Consider the following 25,692-nt stretch of genomic DNA (forward strand, 5'->3'; position numbering starts at 1 on the left):
GTCTAATATACAACTGTCACTAAACTTCTCTGTCCTGTGTATGTATTGATATGTATGATATGGAGAGCTTGTTCATTGGGCCATACCTTCTGTGAGACGCGTAGTTGCCAGTGATGTGACCTGAACCATCACATCCCGCAGTTGGACACCTGGGAAAGTGAAGTTAAAACTTAAAATGTGATGGGTTATAATACCTCTAAAAAAGTTGTTCGAAAACAGGTGCAGTGTGAAATTTCAGTGTTTTTTTTTTTTGATAAAAGTATTACAGGGCAGAAGAAAGTCTCTGTTTTCCAATTAATTATTACATTATGTTGTATTAAATCAGTTAATTATTTATTTGATTAAAATAAATATTAATTTGATTGCAGTAATTTTTAAATTAAATAGTGTGTTATGATATATATTGGCTTTACAGCCTGCCACACACCACATTGCCCACCTTGCACAAAAGTTTGGGGTCAGTAAGATTTTATTAAGAAATTAATACTTTTATTCTGCAAGGACTTATTCGATCAAGAACTGATCAAAAGGGACATTACAGATAATTATAATTTTACAAAATATTTCTATTTCAAATAATCACTGTTCTTTTAACTTTCTAATCATTAAATAATTCTTAAGTAGTGTAGTGTTTCTGAAAAATATTAAGCAGCACAAATGTTTTCAACATTGATAATAATACAAATTAGTTTCTTGAGCATCAGATCATCATATAATAATGATTTCTGGAAGATCATGTGACACTGAAGACTGGAGTAATGATGCTGAAAATCCAGCTTTGCATCACAGGAATAAATTAAATTTTAAAATATAATCAAACAGAAAACAGTTTTTCATTTTTTAAAATAATATTTTATAATAGCCTACTGTTTTTACTGCATTTTTGATCAAATAAATGCAGTCTTGCCGAGCGGAAGAGACTATAAAAAATATTTTAAAAAATCATACCGACTCCAAACTTTTGCTTGACTGACATACAAGGAAAGGGGTATTTAGGAAACACTGCACCTTTAATACTGTAATCATACAGCAACCTTGAGTACTGTACTGCCTTTTTTTAAAGAAATGACAAAGAAAAGAGTAAAAGCAGCATTTAGCTGAGCAGACCCAAGTGAACAAGGAAAAAAGAGCAGAAGTAGAGCAGACATACTTGAGTTCAGCTGTGTGTGCTGCCATGAGGGACCGAAGACTCTTATCAGCGAGAGGACACCCAGACAGGCTAAAAACGTTGAAAATAGACAAGGAGGGAAAAAAGAGAGGGGAGAAGATAAAGCGAAAGAACCCAGAACGTCCCAAGTCAGTGTAAAAAGCAAAGCGCAGGCGAGAGTTAAGCGAGAGAAAGATAACATCAATGTGATGTCTTGTTTTATTCGATATTTCCCCTCTGAAGGCAAAAGAAGGACAGAGAGGTGGACGCCGAACACTATGTACCTGCGATGGGATGCATAGTTTCCGGTGATGTGTCCGCTGCCGTCACAGCCAGGAGTGGGGCATCTGCAAGGGACAAACACAAAAAAGCTGACTGAGTGAAACGATTCCAATATCAATATGTGCACAGAAACGTATGCAAACTAAAAGCTGACTTACAGCAAGAGCTCTTTCTTGGTGTCCTTGGGCTGGAACCGGACCTTAAAACTGGGGGTTGTGACCTCGCCGGGGTACTTCCTGTCCTCCAGGGTGTCCTGCATCATGTCGCAATCCTCAGGGTCGGAAGAAGCAAATGACTGAGCGCTGTGGTCCATCTGTGCAAAGATACGAATGTATGTTACACCAGGTTGCACAACTAATGATACATCAGCTCATCCGGCCTAATTTAAATGACAGGAAGTGTACCTCTTCTAGGTCCTCCTCTCTCTGCCGATTGGGTTTGGTGTAGTCCAGAGGCCCCTCCCACTCCTCTTGCTTGTAGGTGTGTAAAGAGTGGGGCGAGAGGCTGCTGTTGCCATGGTGAAGAGATGTGGATGATGATGAAGATGATGAAGACAGATCAGGGGAACGCACTTCAGGGCTGGTGCAAGGCATGCCCAATTCTCTCTTTATGGGCTTCTTCATGCTTAAGTCCAAGGTGCCGTTCTCATCCACCTCAATTTCCATACTCTACAACAGAAAGAAAGAATGTGTTGCATTTATAATTAGTAACTGGGCTTGTGATAATGATGTGATAAAAATGCATATTATTACAGAATTATTATTATTAAAAAATATGAGTGGTACAAAACTCGCATTCACAATGCTGGGATGTTGTGGGTGGTTGCCAAGGTGTTGCTATGGTATTCTGTATGTTTTTTTTTAGCACATTACTATGTTTGGGATGGTTTCCAATGCGTTGCTGCACGGTTGCTAGGGTGTTGTGGGTAAAGATGCTATAAAAATCCATGTGATTACAGAAAACTAAAACTTTTCTTACATTTTACAAAAAAGTGTGAGTGGTGCAAAACTCGCTTTCACAATACTGGGATGTTGTGGGTGGTTGCCAAGGCGTTGATGTGGTGTTCTGTATGTTTTTTTGTTGCGCATTGTTATGTGGTTTCTAGGGTTTTGTTGATTATTGACAAGCATTTGCTATGGTGTTCTGTATTGTTTTGTTTTTTAGCACATCTCTATGTGGGTTTTGTGATTGTTTGCCAAGGCGTTGCTATGTGGTTGCCAGGGTGTTGTGGGTGAAGATGTGATAAAAATGCATAATATAAATATATTTTCTGTAATATTATAATATTGGGGAAGTTCGGTTATTGTGGGTGATTGTCATTACGTTGCAGATACTAGGGTGTTCTGTATTTGTTTAGGACTTTGCTATGTGGTTGCTAGGGTGTTTGCAAACACGTTGCTGTGCGGTTGATAAGGTGGTCTATATGGTTTTTTAGCACATTGATATGGCTGTTGCTATGCAGTTGCTAATGTGTTCTATGTGGTTTAGCACATTGCTATGTGGTTGCTAGGGGTTTGCTATGCCGCTGCTCATGTGTTCTGCGCTGTTGCTAGGGTGTTGTTATGCAGTTGCTAATGTGTTTTATGTGGTTTAGCACATTGCTATTTGGTTGCTAGGGTGTTGCTATGCAGCTGCTAATGTGTTCTGTGCGGTTGCTAGGGTGTTGCTATGCAGTTGCTAATGTGGTTTAGCACATTGCTATTTGCTTGTTAGAGTGTTGTGGGTCATGACGAGGCATTGCAATGTAATTGCTTAGAAAAGTAAAATTATGCAATACAATCTTTGTAAAATTAATTAAAAAAAATAATGAAGCTTAACAACAAAGTAACACAGCTATTACATGGGTTCCTATTATAACACACAATGTGTGCAGATGTAGACGGATGATGGATGGATTAGTATTAAAATGGGCATGTTTACATATTTGTGCGAGTGCATATGAAGTTGGAGATGTGCACACACAGTAGGCACTGATCCCAGAGCAGTCCCAGTCTGATTAGCGTTGAGCCACTGGGCCTTTCTGCCCATTAATCTTCCCCTTTTATCCCCTTCTGCTAAAAACATGTCAGGAAATCGAAAAATGATGAAGTAGTCACTCCCTGGGATGAGGAGAAAGCTTTTATAAAAAAAAATCACAATATGAGGACAGAGCTTCTCCAATTACAGTATAGATCCCAGAGTTCTCTGATGGAGGAGGGGGAGGGAAGAGGCTGATAGCTTATATCTTTGGGTGTGAAAACGGACAAGGAAAGAAAAGAAAGAAAAAAGGGAGAGGAAATTGAGAGAATGAGAGAGAGAGATGCCCTCATTAGCATTATCCATGGAAATATTAAATAAAAGAACATGGAGCACCTGGTCCTGCCCTATCTAGGGAGCTCACTATCAACTTAATGCAATAACAACATGAAGAGGAGACAAGGATGAAACGTACGGAGGGACAGATGAAAGGGAGGTGAGATGACGCAATAAGATCTCAACAGCAAGCAAACGCATTCACGCTAACGCTACATTCACCTCTGATACAAACTCTGCTGAAGATCAATCACAAACGGAGACAGACTTTATTCAATCAATAGATGCTTACCATTATAAACTAATCTAAACATCTTCACATGGTATGTGTAGTTAGCAATGTTGTGGAAACTAGTTTGAAACCGTAGCTTGCTATGCTAAGTAGTTAAGCTACCTGTAGATCTGGCAGAACAGAAACAATAAGGATCTTAATTGGGGTGACAGCACCACATTTGAACACATACTAAACTAAATGCAGCTAATAAGACAAGAAAACACTCTCATTCAAATAAATTAATCAAAAACAGCAATATAAAACTAAATTTTATTTCACTACAAAAATATGTAAAATTCTTTATAGGGACTTCTGAGAAAACGGCTGATCAAAGACTCAGATCAAAGATGAATTTGTGAATTGTTTTTCTGAGTCAGTTCACTGCAACAAAACACCCAAATGAACCAAATTGCTAAAATGAATTCCTTACACTACTTCAGAAAAAACTGTCTGATTATTGCCTCAGCAGGCTTGGTTGCAAGGCAAATGCGTTTTGTCAAGCTACTCATTACTAGCTTGTTACCTAACAGCTTCTTTATTATCAAAACAGCTAAAAATGTTGTTTAGTTAGCATCACTACTTTTAGTTGGTTACTACCCAACAGTCTTTATGTATTGGCAATGTACTGGCTAATGTTTGCCAACTGTTTTAGCTGAGTGCTGTCTCTAGTAAATAAGCTACCGTAGTTATTCTATTAAACAATAGAAGTAAACAGTATCCTATCGTATAGTAGAACTGTATTTTTTAGTTAGTTTTCTGAGTATCTTTAAAAATATATATTTTTTTACTTTTACGCAGAAATTCTGATGACAAATTGTGCATGACTTTCCCCTAAACCAGTTGAACTAAAACATTTGATCGGTCCATGATTGACTGTACAGAAAATCCTTCTTGAAAATTTGTGTTCATTTGTGTGCATGTTATTTTTTCTAGAAACCAATTAAAGTATTTTCTGTAAAGCTGACACGTAAAAAAAAGAAAAAAAGAACTGTGATTGGTTAAAAGTCAGCGTTATATGAAATTGTTCTGTACCTTATCTGGGTGTCTGATGCTGAGGTTCTCTGGTCTCTCCCAGCAGCGTGTGGACAGGTTGAGGATCGCAGTGGCAGCCATGTGGGCAGCTTCGGCATCATGGGAATAGTCATAGCCACTGGAGGAGCTTTTTCCATAACCTACGTGCAAGCTGGGGCTTGGGGGGGAGGCCCTGGGGAATGGAGGTTTGGCTGAGGGCAAAAGAGAATATTACACTAGTTAATAGTAAAATACTAAATTTCGAACAAAACGCTGAGAAAATCACGTTTCCCCGCCAAAGAGTACAACGTGCATAAGCGATGCTTTTATCGCCTGTTTCTGTTCCTTTTTTCCTGTGTTTTGATCTGGAGATTCAATACTATTTCAGAAGATGCATAATAGCGCCCCCTGCCGCATAACAGTGATAACACGGAAAGCTGGAAAATTCTGTCAATGGCGGGAAAAAGTTAATGAGGCTAATCTCGTTCAGTAATTATTGATTACCTAATAAGGAACTATCTCAGTCCTAAATCTGATATTCTGATTAGTTAATCCCGTTTCCGTATTAGGTAATAATAGTATCTGAAATGTTAATGTAGTGCAACTCATTTGTCCTGCATTACTTATTACCTATTAATGACGGACCATTATGTTTGATGACCCTTCCTTGCAGTATGACAATAGAGAATCTTAAAGCTTAGCCATACTATTCACAAAGCACACAACTTACACACATCTCTGCACTGCAAGAGGTGTATTTTACATAGCGTTCATAAAGCATGACTAATCCTGCTCACATTTGAAGGCTTTGGGTGAAGTTTCGCTGGTGTGCATCTTTGGGGCGAGCATGCGCTTGCCAAACACCTGCACGTCGAAGCTTGCATAATCGAAGGACACCTTGGAGTACTTCTCCAGTTCCTTGGCCAGATTAGCGCGTGGTGTGGCGGGGACGAGGCTGGGCCTGTAGCTGCCGTGCGGAGGAATCTCCAACTGCTTCACAAAACACATGGGCCTGAATAAAAATGGGTAGCGAGAGAGAGAGAGAGAGAGAGAGAGAGAGAGAGAGAGAGAGAGAGGTTCTGTCATTTTCTTCCTCTACAAAAGAATCAATATCCCTGCAGTGAAGAAAAAAGAAGCATAAAAGGATAAGTGTAAGTGAGCATAAAAGATCAAGAGTGAAAGAGTGGGCTGGAATTAGACAGCAGAAGAGAAGCGGAATTGAAAGACTGACAATGAGCCAGAGATACAGCGAAAAAAGAAAAAGGAAGGAAAAGTTCCACAGATAAATAGCCTGTAAAAGAGTAAATGAGAGAGAGGGAGAGAGCGAGGTTTGAAAGCAGGCTGACTGAAGGAGAAGAGGATTAAATAGTGTCTTATCAGCACTGAGCACATTAGCATATCATATAGCATGGAATTGAAGCCCTAAAACCGACTTCTTTTCCTGAAGAACCATGAGCCCTCGCGGCCCTTTCTCTGTTCTGAAGAAAAACTCTGAAAAGACATGCTCCAAGACCTAGTAGGTTGCCTACTGAAGCTGGATTTTAAGGCATCATAAATGCTCCAGATTCAAAGGCTATTAACCCTTTATATTGGCACCGGCCCGCCGGCGGGCCCGCGGCCATTATATATTTTAAACAGTAATATCCTATACTAAACCTAAACCAATCTTGACAAACTATATGTCATTTGAAAGCTTAAAATCTCTAGTTTTCATTTGTGGTGACTGATTTTTAAAATACATTACAGAGGAGCCGTAATTGATCAATTTGCAACAAGAATATTTTCATACTCCTAAGGCGTATACAGACCTTTATTTTGAAATAGTGATGAACATGAAAAATCATGAAAGAATGGTAGAAACCTCAGTTTGTTTTCATGCCAAGAGTTCAAAAGATAGCATCCATTCAATTGTTTTAGAAAAAAAAGGTCTGAAAATGTTTTAAATATAAATAAAAAAAATATAGATTTACCATTTGTGATTCACCATTCGTGGCAGCGAGCTATAATGCACATACGTGTTCTTTTTGTGTTTCTTAGAGGTTGAATTCATTTAAAAATCTGCCAAACTTCCAAAAATACTTCTGAATAGGATTTCTACTTCATAAATTGTATGAAAATTGTAAAAATAATGGTTCAGATCACTCAAACAACATATGGAAATGGAGGCGCCCTTATATGGGCAGTAATGTCAACTAGTGAAAAAGTTTGGTACTGCGCCCAAACTAAATCTCACTGAAAGCTTATTTTTTTAGATATCAACCTAAAATTTTAAACACAACTTGTTCAGATTTTTGCCTTTGATTTTTTTGCATTTTTAGAGTCCCCCAGGTTTTGAAAATATATATTTTATATAAAATATGAATAATTAAATTTTTAACGTTGTACATTTTCATTAACTCAAACTTCTATAACTTTTTTTCTGTTTAACTTTAATTTATTTCTCTTCTACAAAAATCTGCCAAATGTCTTCTTAAAAACAAGACCAATCTTACATCTATACTCCAAAGCATTCTTGAATTACAACCATTTAAGTTCGGAATGTGCATTTTCATGTATATTCAAAAAAAGGGAGGCGCTTGATAAGGAGTTAAAGGCAACTGCTACCTATGCAGTATTTAACATTTTAGTCAAATGCTAAGGCAGCATCTTATGTGTCCTTTACATTATAACTTATATTTAATATTTGTGCATGTAATATAGTTTGTTTATTAGAATATTCAAGCTATTAGCTAATGTCAAGTAGGTAGGAATTGGTCTCGCATACACAAATATGGCCGCTGAGCAAACAGACTTTGGTCAAACTCCACTGAAGTCCAATATACAGTGACCATGATGGTCAGGATGTTGTTTTAAAATTAGGCAGTAGGCGGCTTGCTAGGTTATGGAAACGAGCAAAAGAATGCTAGCATATGGGTGTGCGTGTCATTGCGCTCTATGACACTGTGTTCTGTATTTAACATCATTAACGGATTTCAGGCGTAAACCAGCAGACACGGTTTGAAGGAAAAACACGCACGCAAACACCAACGCGTGTTATGATCTGCGTGACAATGGCATGTAAAGTATATTAGCCTCTGCTTCCTGTCTCTTCATTAGTCAGTGCATCCCATTAGCAGGGGTGGCATGCAGAGCCGTCAGAGGTCTCTCTGGTGACTTTTCATTGTCGACATCTTCCCTTAATGGGCTTTCTCAGTGAACTGACGCTCATTTAAATCAGAATAACACTAATAAGAGAGGACTGCTTATTATTTTCATAATCCGCATTGCTTTGTCTGACCACAGACATGCTTCCTGAAGGAAAGTAATTATTTTTCCAATACTCCATGCCCTGTAAGTCCCATAATTAGCTTATCAGTGGCGTAATTAGACTAGCAGGTTTGAGGCCCGATCCCAGCATGAAATGGCAGGCTGTGCTCTATTAGAAGGGCAAAGGAAAGGGAGAACTGATTTTCCGAAATGCCTGACCAATCGTGCTGCGGTAAGTGAGTTCAGCCCTGCAGTGAATGACAGCTGTGCTAACCAACCACAGCAGGTGTGTTTGATGGACACATTCTGCTGACATAGAAGCTGAAGGACAGGAGGAGACCGAACATGAGGTAAGTTTGCTGTTGCTGGGAAAAAATAGGAATAAATGCTGATGTTTCAAGTTCCTGGGTTTGTTTCATTGGTGTTTAGGGCTCACCTGAGTACACGGTCAGAGTTTGGGCTGCCCTTGATGTGCTCGCCCATGGGCTGGGGCAGGTGTTGCTTGTCATGACCCTTCGTGAGCTTTTCGGCAGCAGCGATGGGACATCCAGACAAACTGACAGAAGAGGAGATGTGAAAGAATGAGTGAGGAAATACACTACAATCTTAAAAATAAAGGTTCCTTATTGGCATCAATGGTTCCATGACACCCCTTTGGTTCCACTTTATTTCGATAGTCCACTTTGGACATTCGACTAACAATTAGTAACTTTGCAAATACATGTCAACTAACTCTCATTAGAGTATTAGTAGAGTGTAGTAGACTGTTAGATTATGGATGTGTTTGGGTTCGGGTTAGGAGAATAAGTTGACTTGTAGTTGCCAAGTTACTTATAGTCAGCTGAATATCTGTTGGGGGACCATCAATATAAAGTGGTAGCAGATATTAAGCAGACAGTCTACTAATACTCTAATGACAGTCAATTGACATGTAGTTGCAAAGTTACTTATAGCTAGTAGAATGTCTAAAGTGGACTATCAAAATAAAGTGTTAACACATCCATGGAACATTTTCAGTTGTAAAGAATCTTTTGTACAATGGAAGATTATTGAAATATGAAGAAAAGAAAGGTTATTTTTAGAACTGTTGTTTGAAAGGTTCTTTGGGGAATACAAAATGGTCCTTCTATTCCATTGGAACCTTTATTTTTAAGAGTGTATAAATGTCATTATGTGGATCAAATGTACCCATAAAGATAGTAAAAGTACATTTGGGGATCTATGATTCTGAAATAGGAGACTCCGTACCTGCGGTGTGTGTTGCGGTTGCTGTTGACATGACCCTGACCAGTGCATCCCGGTGTTGGGCACTTTAAGACATTCTCATGCATGGCCAAAACTGAGAACAACCAATCAGAGTGCAGAAAAAAATAATAACGAGTCAGACAATGAACCAAAAAAAAAAAAAAAAAAATGTCTACCAGCTTCGATTTTGAACTATGAAATAAGTGACAGGTTTAGGAAAGAACACACACAATACTAGACGTCTAAAGTGCAGGTTAAAGTGACGCTTTTTCTCTTTTCCTGCAGCTTATCACGCAATCAAGAGATGTTTCAACAGTATTTTGATATTGACTCACTCTCTGGAGGGATCCGATCTTTGTGTGGGCAGCCTGACAGACTGCGGTGGTGGGGATAGAGTCCGGTCACGTGACCCGTTCCATCGCACCCGGGGGTTGGGCATTTGATCTCTCGCTTCTCTGATCTAGAACTCTCTGTGAGCAGCAAAACACCTGTCAGTCAAACCTTATCTGAAGTCATAATCACTTCTGTCAGGACAGAAACATACAAAAGACGTGCATAGTACCGCACACATTACGCACAAACACGCTCTCCAGTTTCATGCTCTCTGGAAGTTGTAAAGTTGCCTTTGGGCCCATGAGAGGGCACATTTACGGTGATAATTACAGTCATTATGTGTGCAGGCAGGTGGATGTTTCCATTCAGGATTATTATCTTCGGTGAGGGTGCGCTGGGGTTTATTGGACTATCTACTGAAAAAACGGAGCTCATTAAACAGACTTTACCATTGGCAAAGCACATCTCCATATTATACAGGAGGAGAGAGTGAGAAAGAGTGTGTGTGGGGTCCAAGGTAAATGAGCGAAGGTGCAAGGACAAAGGCAAAACCGAAAAACATGAAAAACAGACGAGGAGAGAGAGAAAGAGAGAGAGAAAAGGAAAGGGAGAGAAAGTGAGAGACGTAGAGAGAGAAAGAGCTTGCATGTGCGCTCCAGTGGCTCCTTAATTAAATGTTGAAATGTTAACGAGACATGCACCTCCTAATTAAAACTGGTCGGAGCGTGAGGAGGCCAGTTATAGAGGGGGTGTGGAGCCCTACCGAGCGCTCGGCTGAATCCAGCGCCACACGGACCGGGCACGGTGCCAACCGAGAGCAGAACAACACCACAAACAAAACCAATAAACAAATAAACACGTGCCAAACCAATCTAATTACACACACCCTCTCTCCCCTTCAACTCTCTCGCACTCTCTCTCTTTCTAAGTGCTTCAGTAATTATAGACTAAGGCTGGAGTTTATCTATGGAAACCAATTCATTTGACCCATTTATACTCTCCAGATTGCTTCCCCCATTATTAATCTTGCAGTTCTTTGCCTGAGCGAGAGCTTGCCATTTTAATCTTCTTTCTGATTAATCATGTGTGGGTGTTTATTTATGAGAATTTGTTGATATTTGAGCGCTAGTGTAGGGTGTGTTGAAAAATGCATATGTGCGATGTTTAAATAGCACTCTGAGTACACTTCTGAAATAGTTTCTTGCTTTAGAGTGTGTATGTATATTCATTCCTCAAACAAAAGCAGAAAGAATTTCTGTATGTATTTTACGCAAATCCATTTATGTTAGAATGCATTTCAGAGCAAATTGTTCATGGACATCAATTGAACTTCAAAGCACCATTGGTTGTGCGACATCTCGACATAGCTTTTACATAAAATCATTCTTATGTAAATGGCCGCATCACTGCAAAAAATAAGTAATGTAAGAATGGTTCTCTACTTTGTTTTTATGTTAAAGCAGATTTTAATAACTTTATGCAACAATTTATGTTTTACATAAAGACTGTAAACACTTCATATAACCATCCTTTTGTAAATAGTCGCATTGATGCAACCATTTACATGGTTTTTCCATTAAAAACTATGAAGATACAATGTAAAGTCTTTGCATAAGTATTCTTGTGTAAATTGTACATAATCGTATGCAATTTATATAAGTCTTCACATAATTCCTATGAATCCATTTATGTAAGAAAAGTTCATTTCAATGCAAATTAATTGTAAACTTAAATTCAATTGATGAGCACGTGGTTGTACAATCAATGTCTTTACATAGTTTTTTTATGCCAAACCATTTTTTATATAGCTTCATGCAACAGTTTATGTAAAAATAGTTTTATGTAAAAATTGTTAAGACAACCATGTGAGCATAAATAGTCACATTGATCATACAGTTCATGTAAGAACGGCTTTGCACAAAACTTTTGTGAAGACTAAAGACATTATACATGCATCATAATCAACAAAAATTGTCGCATCAAATGAATTTATGAATTTATCAATTTTACAGGGGTTGGAAGGTAAAATGATAAAGATCTGACCTTTTCCAAAGCAGCTCTTGCGGATATGTTCCATGTGTTTGCCGGTCCGGTCGTCGAGAGGAAAGAAGCGGTGGTGTTCGGGAATGCGGCTGAGCTCCCGGTGAGCTTTGACCTGTTGGGCTTTCAGAGCAATGGCCTGCTCCAGCAACCCCAGGTTCCCCCGCATTATGTCGAACATCTCGGACTCGTCCGCCACCGTTGAGCGTTGAGACAAGCTGTCGTCGTCCCCATCATCATCATCATCATTCCCGTCCACGTCGGCATCCCTCTCCGACTCCTCAGACTGCACTTCGATAACCACAGGAGACGATGTGGCGGCCTTACTGGAGCTGTAACTTTCTGGCAAAGTGAGTTTGTGAGAAACGTAGTCTTCCCTTACGTGGGATCCCTGAGTGGCAGTGATAACCGAAGGGGCTTCTCTCTCCCCTTCCTCTTCAGACCTAACATCATTGTACTCCTCCATGTATGCCTCTCCTTTTTGCATCTCAGACCTCAGCCCCTCATCATCCTCATCATCATCATCATCCTCATCATCATCTTCTTCATCCTTTTGTGTTTGCATCTCCTCAGTAAAATACTGGTGGTCTGACTCTTTCTGGGTCTCAGTGCGCATGTCCTCTTCTCTATCTTCCATCTCACCTGTATTTCCCAACACCCCATTCTCCCTAGTCACCAGAACCCCTTCGTTCCTTGTTTCCTCTGTTTCATATTCTTCTTTCTCTTCTTCTTCTGGTTCCCTAAAAGGGCTTTTATCTTGCATTTCCACTGTGACGGGCTGTTGTTGTTGCGGCGACACGGGACCATTGTTGTGGTTGTTGAGGTGGGTCATTGAGTTGGCCACTATGTGCTGATAGTTGGAGAGATCCTCAGAGGATGAGAGCGTGGGCTTGTCTGTGCTGGATGCCTCAATGATGATACACTCCTCTGTGTGAGACAGAAAGAAGGATGAAAATGTTAAAAAGGTGTCCTTTTTAAAGAATACGTTTACAGTCGAGGTTTGACTCTCAAATTGTCCAGTACATACTATAGCAGCAGACGTGGATTGATGGCTCACCCAAAAAAAATAAGAATTATGTCATCATTTACCCACACCTCAAACCTGTATGACTTTACTTCTGTGGGACATCAAATATTTTTTGAAAAATGTCTCTGGTTCTTTTGGCCATATAATGCAATTCAGTGGGGCCCAATGTTGTCTTTCACCGTGTGGACAAAAAATACTGAGGCACTTGTGTTTCACAGAAGAAATAAAGTATTTCTTTGCAAGACTTTGTGTTGAATCTTAAAGGATTTGTTTTTTATTCTAAACTGTTTTTGACAGCTCCTGCAGCTTTTTATACTCCCCGGTAATAAGTAAAATCTCTATGGGTTCTGTTTTTTTCCTTTTCTTCTAAATTTAACAGGAATACTGTCTCGCTTTCTTACTGCTCAACAGCTTATTTCCTGGCATTTACTGTCACCTGAGAGAGTTTGGAGCTCCAACATTGACAGCAAAGAATAACCCAGAAAGTATGCGGCGCTTGCCATACATATGTCAATGATGTGACAGTCAACTAGTTGTTAAGTGCAATTCTGTTTAATACGGCACAAATCAACAGAGTTCACTCTCAAAACACTGGTTGTGACTCATAAAAATGTATATGTAGACACTTCGGGTACAGAGTGCGTTTTTCATTTTCAATTGTATTTATTGTCCCAAACAAGACTGACAATCATATTCTGATTCAGTTTTTATTCCTCACCTTCATCACCACCCTCTTCTTCTGTATGAATGCTCTCCGTGTTGCGTTTCGCTTGCTCCTCTTCTTCTTGCTCCTCTTCCTCACGCTCTTGACCACCAGCCTGCGGTGCCTGTTCTTCGTCCTCCTCCTCTTCCTCCCTCAACTCCGTCTCTTCTCCGCTCCCCTCACTCTCTGCATTGAAGCCTTCGTCCATTGCCAGCTTCAGCGGGTGGGACTTCCTCTTGGAGGCGGGTTGCTCTGACTCTGCTTCCTGTAGGCGCCTTTTTCTGGCCAACGGGCAGCTCAAAGCACTACGGGAGAAGACGAATCAGTGAGAACAATTGACGAGAAGTCAATTTGACTTCAAAAGACAAAAGACAAGTGGAAAAACAATGTAAGCATGCAAACTACACACATGCAAGCCAAGCGTGACATGCTATATGGTCAGAAAACTCAGATGAGGAATGGAAGGATGTTGGAAATTGATCTGTAGGGGGCAGTGTGCTGGATAAAAGCCTTTATAAATCAAAGCCAGTTGGCTGGAACACTTAATTATACTACAATAAAAATAAGAAACAGAGAGAGAGAGAGAGAGAGAGAGAGAGAGAGAGAGAGAGAGAGAGAGAGAGAGAGAGAGAGAGAGAGAGAGAGAGATAGAGAGAGGGAGAGATAGAGAGAGAGATAGATAGATAGAGAGATAGATAGATAGAGAGAGAGAGAGAGAGAGAGAGAGAGAGAGAGAGAGAGAGAGAGAGAGAGAGAGAGAGAGAGAGAGAGAGAGAGAGAGAGAGAGAGAGAGAGAGAGAGAGAGAGAGAGAGAGAGAGAGAATGGAGGGAGTTATGGAGGCTGGAATTCAATAAAGCCCTCACCTAGAAAACCTTGCTATCGGACGGGCAGCGGAGATAGATCTATAAACATGAAGCATCTCAAATAGCTTCCTGACTGTATACATGTGTAAATACACATAACTGTAATATCTCTCCAATAATCAATACCCTGCCTAAAGACCTCTGTTAGGGAAAGCGAGAGCAAGAGAGAGAGGGAGATTGTCATTATTAGAGGAAGAGATGCAGATTAAGATGATCTAATCTACGGGCTGAACAGTGTTTGTGATCAGGAAAGGCTATGCGGCCGCAGAGGGAGGTGAATCAGGGGCTACGGAGCACCACACGGGCATGTCATCTGTCGTACCTTCTGTGTCGGGCATATTTGCCACTGATATGGCCTGAGCCATTGCATCCTGGAGTGGGGCAGCTGAACAGATAGAGGGGGTCAAATTAGAGATGCTTTATAGCTTTTGTTATTTCGTTGTGGTTGTGTGCTAAATAGTTCATCAGGAGCCGTATTTCCACGGACAGCAAGAAACAAACACACATAGATTTTCAAATTTAGCTAAATAATTGCTTCGTCAATAAGATGGAGCTGTGATTGATTTCCGTTTCCTGCGGCTAGCCTTCTTTCGTTTCATGAAATCCCTTCTGTCTTTTGCAGGAATCCCTAGTATTTTGTCAATTTGTTTCATTGGCATTTTCATTTATTACCAGCAAAACAGTGCTGAGATTTAAACGCGAATTATATCTTCACGCTCACATGTGTTGATCAAACATGATCTCTGTCTGTGTGTGTGTGTGTGTGTAATGCATCATGACAGATGGTTGCTGTGGCAGTGCATAGGCATCGGAACACCCATCATTCACAAACTTAGCTTTCAGCTACTAGTAAGTGTGTAATATTTCTATTTACCATCTCATCATGTTTAAAATACGAAGATTTTTACCGTTTTTTTTTATGGCAGATAAATGTGACTTTTTAATATCATTATATACATTTACAACAGTTAGTTCTGGTTCTCGAATCTGATTGGCTGAGAGCCTTTTCCAGCCGTGCAATATTCTGCACATATTGTATGAGATATATTCAAGCCAATAAATGATATTAATAATTTCAGTTGTACCCGACTCTTGGAAATTCTATGGTATTGGCCATACGCGAGAGACTGGTCATGAATTTTGTTGCCGATTACCTTTCTGGGTCAGGTCACCAGGTCTTTTTATTAATATATATATATATATAGGTAACAAAACCCAGCTAGATACATGGCATATCATGCCTTGAAGCATTTATAATTCTGTTCTACTGCTGTATGAAAGCATCTTTCGGTCATCTTTTGAGCAGAGCTCTATTTAAGATCTGTGACAGAAATGGCCGTGAGCAGCTTCAGTGACCCTGGCGGCTAGCGAGTGTGTTTGATACCGTTATAAATTCCACTCTTGTAAACTTCACAGTGCACTTGACAGTGAAATGAGCTGAGAATATGAGGCTTTCATATCCCTTCCTCACATACAGATTTGGTATTGTTGGGTCTATAGGTACAAACTAGCAGACACTAGCCATTTGAAACAAATGCTTATCAGGCAAACAAAAAGGACCATGCAGTAATAACCTTGGGACTCCTCGCATTTATTAGATTTCTATTGCTGTCAGTCATTTTGTTGATGATAATTATTGTTGAAAATGAGTTTGTTACATTAAAATGGATTTTGTTTTTAAAGCGGCGTGCATTGTGAGTCAAATAATGTCAAAACACGATCAAACATGGATTTAAAAACAAAGAAAAAAAATCGCTGCATAAGAAAAAAAGGCATATTTAACTTTACAGAACGAATCTGTCTTACCTCAGCTCCTGTCCAACAATCTCAGAGGGAACTGCAGAGGGAAAGACAAGGAACAGAAAAATAAGCTGAAAAATCTAAAGCTGCAAATAATTGCATAGAACCGCAATCAATAAATCACAAATATATAACAGACCCCAGGAGGCCATATGCAGTAACATTCATGACTACATTACCAAGAAGAAACACACACACACACAGTACATACATATACACAAACACCTGAGTCAGCCAGAACATCGAGCCTTGATGAAAAAAATAAATAAAAAAAAGTACAATATGCACGAATCAGCACGAAAATATGATTAATTGTCCCAGTTCAGTTTAGTGGTGAAATCAGAGCAAAACTGCCGATGGTTAAAAAAGAAAAAGAAAAAAAGCCTCTCTCTAATCAATTTATTTGAAAACAATAAAACCAGTCAAAGAAAAAATAATGCAAAGAGGTAATGATTGGAAGAATTTTGGCTTTAAAGAAACGTTTGGGGTTTAACGTGTTTAGCATTTCAACTCGTCCCTTTACATGACCATGTAAACAAGACATGTAACATTCGCATTATTTGCAGCAGGATACAAGAAATGAATGTGACGCCACTATTGAACTTTTGCATTTTGTATTAAAACTCCACCAACATAAATGAATACTTCATAACCAGAAGTTCATCTGACGGTCATTCTGCTAAAAGGATGACTTAAAGCTCAAATAACACACATTTTTGTAAGTCTGAATTAATTTTCGTTACTATTCCTGGATGCCTTAACCTGTAGACTTTCATTGCATGCGTATTATTAAACACTTTTTTTATAAGCTGAGAGATGAGTCAGAATTACTGGTGGTGTTATTTGACAGTATTCACAGATGCTGTCCATAGAGCTGAACTTCTATTGAACCCAGATCATTCCTCTAGAAACAAACAGTCGGGTAATCTGGTCATGCATATGCAATTGTAATATTTCAAAGCATTTCTTTAACTTTCGACATTCCATTTGGTTGAATGCTCTTCTCACTCACAAAGCTCTATTTAAACTTACTGAATGCTACATAGTGAATAGGATTTTCTTGCAAAAGGACCTCTAGAGACTTCAAGAGCAGGATTATTTGAGAGAAGATAATATTAGATATGCCTAGAGTGAACATATAAGACATGCTCAGCTGACCAGTGAAAGAAATGAGCTTTAGAGGTGAGAGAAAAAGAGAGACAGAGCGAGAGCAAGAGAGAGAGAGTTCACTGACCTCTTCCTGCTTTGGACCGTGTGCGAGTGCGCTTGTCGTCAGTATCCAAACTCATCTGTCAGAGAGAAAAGGAGAGAGTTAAGACTACAACGATAGATGGAGGAGACACACACACACACCATACATTCAGGTTAATGAAGTCATGAATAATGTATAAAAAACACATTTCCATAGTGTAAATACTCACTGGGAGCACTATTTCTCTTTTATACTGCAAACACTAAGATAGAAAGATAGATCAGCAGAGAAATGGATAAACAGACAAAGAATGACAGATGGACAGACAGAAAAAAAAGACAGAGAGAGAGAGAGAGAGAGAGAGAGAGAGAGAGATAGATAGACAGACAGACAGACAGACAGACAGACAGACAGACAGACAGATGAACTACGCATAGATAGATAGATAGATAGATAGATAGATAGATAGATAGATAGATAGATAGATGAACTACGGATAGATAGATAGATAGATAGATAGATAGATAGATAGATAGATAGATAGATAGACAGACAGACAGACAGACAGATAAACTACGGATAGATAGATAGATAGATAGATAGATAGATAGATAGATAGATAGATAGATAGATGAACTACGGATAGATAGATAGACAGATAGATAGACAGATAGATAGATAGATAGAAATACGGATAGATAGATAGAGATAGATAGATAGATAGATAGACAGACAGATAGATGAACTACGGATAGATAGATAGAAAAATGAACGGCAGACAGACAGACAGACAGACAGACAGACAGACTGATGGATAGACAGAAAACATGACAGAGATTAAATAAAAATAATAGTTAAATTGCCGTACATTTTTCGGTTTTCTCCTTCCTAACCTTTATGTACCCATCATCAGCGTATAAATGACTGGCCGTGAACAATAAATGTGATTGGACGGACAGAGAGAGACAGCAGTGCACGGCATCTGCCAGAGGAGCGTTCACGGCCCCATGGCAAGCTCGAGTGCTAATTACAATAGCAATATTAACCGCAGCGATAGAAATAACACAAACACAGGCACTCCAAATCACTGTAATTCCTCCCGCACAGAGTCCCCGATCGCTACACTCGCTGCGCTTTCTGGCACAAAAGGAGCAGGTGTCAATCCCTCTCAGTCTCGCTCACACACACACACACACTCAGACGGAGGGAAGTCTGCTCACTGTAAAGCCATCGGATCTTTTCTACCGGCACAATGGTGCCATTAGCTTTGATTACTTTACTGCGATTTAAATGGAACGGAATCCTTGAAAATCCACGAAACTCTCTCCTTTTGACCCTCCGTGAGCGCTGCTCACCCCGCTCCCAGCTGCCGCCTTTAATACAGCGCTGGAGCTGGCAAGGGCACACTGCACTTTCACAGAGGAGTTTCTCTTTCACACGCTCCCTTTCTCTTTCTTTTTCATCCCTGCGCACTCTCTCTGCCAGTGCCACTTCCTGTTGATTGCCGACTTTTCAGCACGGGCGGATAATGAGTGTGTTGTGTTGCATTTGAGGGAGTTTGCGTATGGGGCGATGGAAGTTGGCTGTGTGTGTGAGTGTATCCGGGCAGACAGGTGCACAGAGTCTCTCTTCCTCTCTCAGGGGTGTTTTGATCACAAGCACGCATGTGCTTGAGCAACAAGCCGGCTTTTTGTGCGCCGATACTCTGAGCTCGACTTGTCAGCCTGGGAGGAAAGTTTTCTCACATAGATGATCAAATAGAGACGGCGGACTCAAACACTGAGCGTTGTGTTTGTGCGAGCGTGTATGCGGTTCGCCCATCTGCGAGTCTTCTATGCCCTCTCTGTATCTCTCGAAACAAGCTTTGTAACTTTCTGACCCCAAGCACAAAAGCCAGGGGCAGATGCGTGTCGTTTTATTCTTTACCCACTGTAGCTTCCTCTAGTCTCTCACTGCCGTCTCCTCAGTGTCAACACATGAATCAAACAGGCCGTGAGGGCTTTCATGTTTGTGTAACCATAGCTACGCATCTCTTTCCAATAGGTGAGCGCATCAGAGTTTGCATTCCTTTTTTTATATTTCAAATTCCACCTCATTAAATCTGCATGTTCCTGCGAAGGTGTTTGTGATGAGCAAGACAGTGTCATCTTTCTTTCGTAATATCATTCAAAGGCCTTTTAATGTTTTCAAACCTGTCCTTTCCCCTGCGTTTTTAATTACGGCTGCTGGCATGAGAAATGAGAGTGATTGTGAGAAGGAGGGAGAACTGGAAGAGGAGCATGGGGACGGCGAAATGAGCGAAACATTTTTGGCAGAAAAATGCGAACGCTAAGATAAAGCCAACATATTTTTTTTACCACTTAGAGTGGGAGAACGTCCACGCATATCCCTTCTGGCCGTGTGCTACATTATTAATTGTGTCCCTCTCTTCTCCATACAAGCGGACGGAGTCGCTCCTTCGTGCTCTTCTGACAGCTCTATGTAAATTGCTGGCTGGGGGCAATGACTTCACAAAGAAGGTCACCCCTCCTCCTCCGGTGCGCATAAATGAGCCTTTTATTCATTTTCGCATTTACAAGAAGAGGACGCAACCAGGCCCGGCGTGGAAACCAGTGCTGGAGTGACAGGACCACTGACATCTCCAAAATTACCTGCGGAAAGCATCGGCCAATTAAAGAAGGCCAATGCGGTCGCCAAGGAGATCTGAGCCATCCATCAGGGGAGCGGAGTTAACATGCACTATCACGGCCTGATTGACAACCGAGAGAGGTTTATGCTTGTGTGTATGTGTGTGTATAAACTCGTCTCTCTCTTGTGTGTTTTCTTTTAAGAGCTTGTGGTGGCTTGAGAATAAGCTCGGCTCTGATTCCTTTGCACACAGTTGGATGACGCTGATCAGTCGGAGTTTGGTATTATCTAATTGGATGCTCTTAAAAGCACTGCCTGCAACTGCAACCCTTTAAACATTTCAAATTAGATCGATAAATCAATCGCTTCAGATGAACTCTTTCCATCAGAGTGGAGGAAAAAAAACACATTTATGGGCCCACGGGAGAGAGCGAAGACTCTCTTACTCTTGTTTTTTTTCTCTCTCTCCCCCATTAGAAATCTCTTCCAGTGAATTTCCCAATGCAGAAGTGAAAGAGATAGATGGTTGGAAATGTGGTCTGTTCCAAATAAAAAGCATGTAGAAGAAAGAGTGAAAGCGGAGGAAAAGGGATGCATCCACTTAAAGCCAAAAACACACACCTAAGCAGAAAAAGGAAAGGGGGGAGGAGGATGAGAGAGAGAGAGAGACTTTCTTTTATGTTGATGAAAGATAGCAAACAAAAGCAGCTCAAGGACAGCCCCGCTTTCAAACCTCTCCAGTTTTCCTAAATAATGCAAGAAAGCTCTAAAAACGAAATTAGGTTGAGTCGAACAGCCCAATTCTTCATAATTACGGGGCGCGGGACACTTTAAAATCTCAGCTCATTCAGAGGGGGGGTTAGGTTGCTCTGCCAAAACCCATTCTAGGTCAAGCTGGCATGAACTGCGCACGTCGCCGTAATACAACGCTGACTTCCTTTCATAGTGTGCTGACAGACAGAACTGATGAATGTCATAAATGTATAGCCCTCTTTCGCCTATAATTGTGCCAACTTGGCAGGAAGCCCACGTTTCCGTGTGGCGATTGGCTGACGGACTCGGGCAACTCACTTTGATTGGTCGGCTCTGCAGTCTGAGAGAGGGCCGGCAGCGGCTGATCTTGTCTCCTCGCGTCCAGCGCTGGTTCAGGAGTTTCCCCCGGTACTCATTTTCTGTTTGAGAAGAGAGGGAGAGAATGCAATAAATGAAAATGAAAAAAAAAATGAAAATGAAGGGAAAAGACAGTCACGTCAGCATCTGCGCTGGCAGTTGGAAGAGTTTTTGCGGAGCGAGGCCAAAGGAGTGTTCGGTTCGAAGCGCTGTAACAGACTGCATCAGCAGTGAAACGGCCAGATCATCTCGTCACCTGTCCACCTGCATCTGAAACCAGCAGCCTCAGCACACCAAACACAACCCCCTCCATCCCAACAGCAAGACACACACTCGCAACCATAGACTACATGCCTCCCCCCCCCCAAAAAAAACATTTTTTATTTTAAAACTGTTATAAATTATACTATAAACAGAGTTGCCCTGTCACTGATCCACATATAGACCATAGAAAAAAGTGAGATTTGTCTTTGGGTGTAAATGCATTAACTAATATAATATATTGACAGCACTATATGCGTTGACTGAAAGGTGCTTAATGTCATATGTGTGAAGTGCCAGTTTGACAGGTCCTGATGGGGGCTGGGCCTTTTACACATGTGACCTATGCACTTCTAATTAAAGAGAGGCGAGAACTAAAAAAAAAAAAAAAAACTCGCACATACGCGCATGCATATGCATGCTAAAGCACCCCAGCTGGAAGCTCTGTCAGTCTGCTATTAGAATCAATCACTTTTGTGCATTTTTATTGAGCTTTTAGCAGGCAGGAGTGTAAGAGAAGGGAGGGGTCGCAAAGACAGAACCGTGCTGGGGGAGGGAATTTGGTCAGTAAATAATGAATCAACCATAAATCAGATTTTTTTCCCCCACCTCCTTTCTTTTTTTTTTTTCATCAGGGTAATAGTCCATCTCTCCATAAACCAGCAACCCAACCCCCCTCTGGCACACACATGATAGACGCGCATGATAAAAAGATAAAAGAATGTCCCAATAAAATCGGATCCCCTTGCTTCTGCTATCAAATGCAGGGCGCATTAAAATAATCATTATATTCATCAATGAGCACGAATCAGACATTGTTCATGAAATCTCACAGCTGACACCCCCCCCCCACCCCCACCCCGGTTCATAACTCGCTTTTGTTTAGCTGTCAACAATACCGCAGGCAACAAACTCTTAAAAGTTACGTGAGGAAATCTTCTGTGGATTTCAACGTTCGAAACACATAAAAACATGTTCTAACCCTTCATGCTTTGCCTTTGAGATGATCAGAGGACATCAGAGAACTTTGTGTAGTGTCACAAAGATCTTGAATATCTCTGTCAAGTCTATAAGTCATATCAAGAATGTTTGTGTGTTGAGTAAAAATTATTTCTGTGAAAGTTTTTTCAATGTAAAAAAAAAATGTATATATATATATATATATACATACATAAAACACACTTTTTAATTTATACACATTTAAAAAAATTGACACTTTTTTAAGTTGGTGTGGCAATTTTTTTATATCAAAATACTTTTTGAAGCTATGTTCCTTCCATTTGCAGTTGTAAAGAATTTGGGTTCTTTAATCAGAAGAATCATCGTCTCTATAACAACTTCTGTTTTCAGTTTTGGTGTATTGTAGTAAGAGGTATGAAACATCTGCCATACTCCTTTTGCCTCTTCTGCTCTCGCCTGTGTCCCTTTCTTTTACTTTCCTCTCTTTACCTTTATCTCAATCTGGTGTTTTCTTCCTTTAAAAGGAGGCTTCCATCTGTTTCTTATTGGGCACTAAAACTCACCTCGCGCTCTCAGAGAGAGAGAGAGAGAGAGCCAAAGAGCAGGAGAGCGAAAGAGAAAGAGTTTGCTGTCAGTAAAAGAGGAGCCTTTAAACATGCCGAGCTTCTGACTCTGTCTCTCTCACTTCCCCCTCTAACATCTGCCCTTCTCTCTTAGCAAGCACAAAATAAACAAAGCAGGCAGATCTGATTTGCCTCCTAAAACTCAGCGCAGCAGCAACAACAACCCAGAAAAAGACAGGCAGGATGCCAGTCATCAGAGTTAGAAAGCTGTAGGGCATTGTCAGTAAAAGCATTTCCAATGCCCCTTACACACACACTCCCACGCCGGCACGGAACAAAACGCTTATTTATCAACTTTCAGCCCTCTTCTAAAAAGTGACTACAACAGCACTACTGTGCATCCTTCCCCCCCAACGCTCTCTCGCTTTTTCTCGTTCTACAAATTTCAAGCCAAATAAACAGAACCGCGAGGCGCAAAGGGCTCTTTAAAATCTCACCATAAACCCGGGCCGTATAGCCGACTCCACACTTTCCGGCCTTCTGAAACGGCCAGCCTCAATAATCCACCCCCTCTATAACCTTGATGGCTCAGGTGCCACTCATTCGAAAGGGAAAGGCAACATTAATAAAGCGAAACAGTGCATCATTTACAGATGGGCTGGAGAGACTATTATCTGATTGGCTCCTGCGAATGTTCACTTTAAAGTATTACACTACAAGAGGAACAAGAGATTAATAAATGATCTGTGATAGTTGTGCTACTGCGAGACAGCCAAAGGAGACGGAGATGAGTGTAAACAAATCAAGAAAATCATGTCATGCAGCTGAAATCCATCATAGTGATGCCGAGTTGTCTGAGACAGGCATAAATCCATAGTTTAGATTAAATAGGAATGGATGCCTTCGCGGTAATCCACGGGTGACACATCTGCACTCTCTGCTCCAGTTAAGCAGGATTTAACTTCAACTTTGTGATTAGAGAACAAGCAGAAAGCTCTCAGCAAGAGCAAAGGTGAAAGAATAACGCTGGCCCGCGAGACACACTCCAACCTAATTATTATAAAAACAATACCACCAAAATACATTTAACATTTGTGGTGCATTCATTGTATTATTCTTTTCAGAAGATTAAAAAAATCGACTTGTGCCTGAGAGTCAGCAGCAAGTAATAAAATTAGATTCTCCTTCATGTCAAAACGAGTCAAAGTGCCTTTGAGAGCTACGGGCTCTCGTTTTTTTCCCTTTATGACACACCACGGAAAACACCATGACAACCACGAGCAGCAGAAAGAGGCCAACTCAGAGAGTGACTCTGCGTTAAAGGAGCAATGGCAGAATTCGCCTTTGTCTGGGCTTCTTAAATAGACAGACACGCTCTCAAGGATACGGACAAGTTTAGAGGTTAAATATCAATATTCTTTAAAGCTTCTGCTAAGGTGTGCTATGTGCTTCCAGTCCTGTGGAAACTCAGCAAATTGATTCTAAAATGATTCGTTCAGATATGTTCAGTGCCTCTGTTTGTAGGCCTGCATCCGAAATCACATACAACACAAACTCATACTATAAAGAACTTACTTTTTTTTGTAGTAAATATTTGTTCAAAATAAGTACCTAAAGATATGTGATTTTGGACACAGCCTAGATATTTGTGCACGTCTTTTGGTGTCCAATGAGTGCGTCACTGAATCATTCACTCAACAGATTCTTTTAAAACCCCGGGTCATTCACGAACAAAACGAGTCATAATAAAATATATTATACTTTAATAAAATCTGCGTTCAAGTCTAATAAAAGAAAAACCTTCAGAAATAAATGTTTTAACATCATATGCGTGACTTACATGATGAATAAAGTGAATGAACAAGATATCTTAGTTCATTCAGTGTCAGAGATGTCACGTTCACAGGGACAGTTCACCCAAAAATGGAAATGTTTGGAAAGTTGTTCAAAACCTGTATGAGTTTCTTTCTTCTGCTGAACACAAAAGAAGATATTTTGAAGAATGTTGGTAACCAAACAGTTGACGGTAGCCAATGACTTCCAGGACAGACAAATACTATAGAAATTGAATGGGTGCCATGATCAACTGTCTGGTTACCAACATTCTTCTAAATATCTACTTTTGTGTTCAGCAGAAGTAAGAAACTCAAGCAGGTTTATAACAACAGGAGGGTGAGTAAATAATGACAGAATTTTCATTTTTATGTGAACTTTCCCTTTAAAACTTGACTCGTTCATCAAACGCACGTGTTCGTTCAGGAGGTCCAACCAATGATTTTGCTTCTTCACATCCCGGGCTCGTGCCATAGTCAAATTTTAAAGGCAGGAAAGTTTTACAAAATGAAGAAGACACTAAACGTAAATAAGGACATGTGGGAGACCGAGAGAAATTATTAAAAGATTAGTTCTAAACACCGAACTTTAAGAGCAGGAAAACACAGTTACCCAAAACTTAAGTGAATTACATGTAAAGTAGCACACGTGAGTGAACGAGACCGATTCGTTCAAAACACCGAACGAAACAATGGCGCGGTTGTCGCGCGACTAAAACAGCACAAACATGCATTCTAAATCACCGATCCATTTAGCTGCATGCAATTCAGTGTTTCAAGGCTTAAAGGCTGCTCTAAATGGCACCTTTCTTCACTAATGATAGGGGCGACCCTGACCCTCGGCCCCAGTGGCGTGGCTTTCTGCTGTGCTCTGAATGAGAA

The 25,692-nt window shown here is 40.4% G+C and overlaps 1 protein-coding gene across 8 annotated transcripts in view; it reads right to left on the reverse strand.

The window, feature by feature from the left end:
- The window catches only part of myt1b (myelin transcription factor 1b), a 115,921-nt gene that overhangs the window by 8,779 nt on the left and 81,450 nt on the right, over positions 1–25,692 (reverse strand). For 5 of the 8 annotated variants that reach the window (XM_079587839.1, XM_079587838.1, XM_079587837.1 and 2 more), the window contains exons 4-19: positions 21,156–21,256; positions 17,499–17,553; positions 16,271–16,301; positions 14,787–14,849; positions 13,616–13,905; positions 11,874–12,797; positions 9,833–9,967; positions 9,501–9,591; positions 8,689–8,808; positions 5,804–6,018; positions 5,028–5,218; positions 1,834–2,097; positions 1,588–1,742; positions 1,432–1,494; positions 1,151–1,219; positions 87–149 (exon numbers count right to left, since the gene is read on the reverse strand). In XM_079587839.1, coding sequence (XP_079443965.1) covers positions 87–149; positions 1,151–1,219; positions 1,432–1,494; positions 1,588–1,742; positions 1,834–2,097; positions 5,028–5,218; positions 5,804–6,018; positions 8,689–8,808; positions 9,501–9,591; positions 9,833–9,967; positions 11,874–12,797; positions 13,616–13,905; positions 14,787–14,849; positions 16,271–16,301; positions 17,499–17,553; positions 21,156–21,256 — 2,830 coding nt within the window. The remainder of the gene's footprint in view (positions 1–86; positions 150–1,150; positions 1,220–1,431; positions 1,495–1,587; positions 1,743–1,833; positions 2,098–5,027; positions 5,219–5,803; positions 6,019–8,688; positions 8,809–9,500; positions 9,592–9,832; positions 9,968–11,873; positions 12,798–13,615; positions 13,906–14,786; positions 14,850–16,270; positions 16,302–17,498; positions 17,554–21,155; positions 21,257–25,692) is intronic. The other 3 variants (XM_079587844.1, XM_079587842.1, XM_079587840.1) reach the window with 2 other exon arrangements.

This window comes from Phoxinus phoxinus (genome assembly GCF_949152265.1).
Source record: "Phoxinus phoxinus genome assembly, chromosome: 18".
Classification (NCBI taxonomy): domain Eukaryota; kingdom Metazoa; phylum Chordata; class Actinopteri; order Cypriniformes; family Leuciscidae; genus Phoxinus; species Phoxinus phoxinus.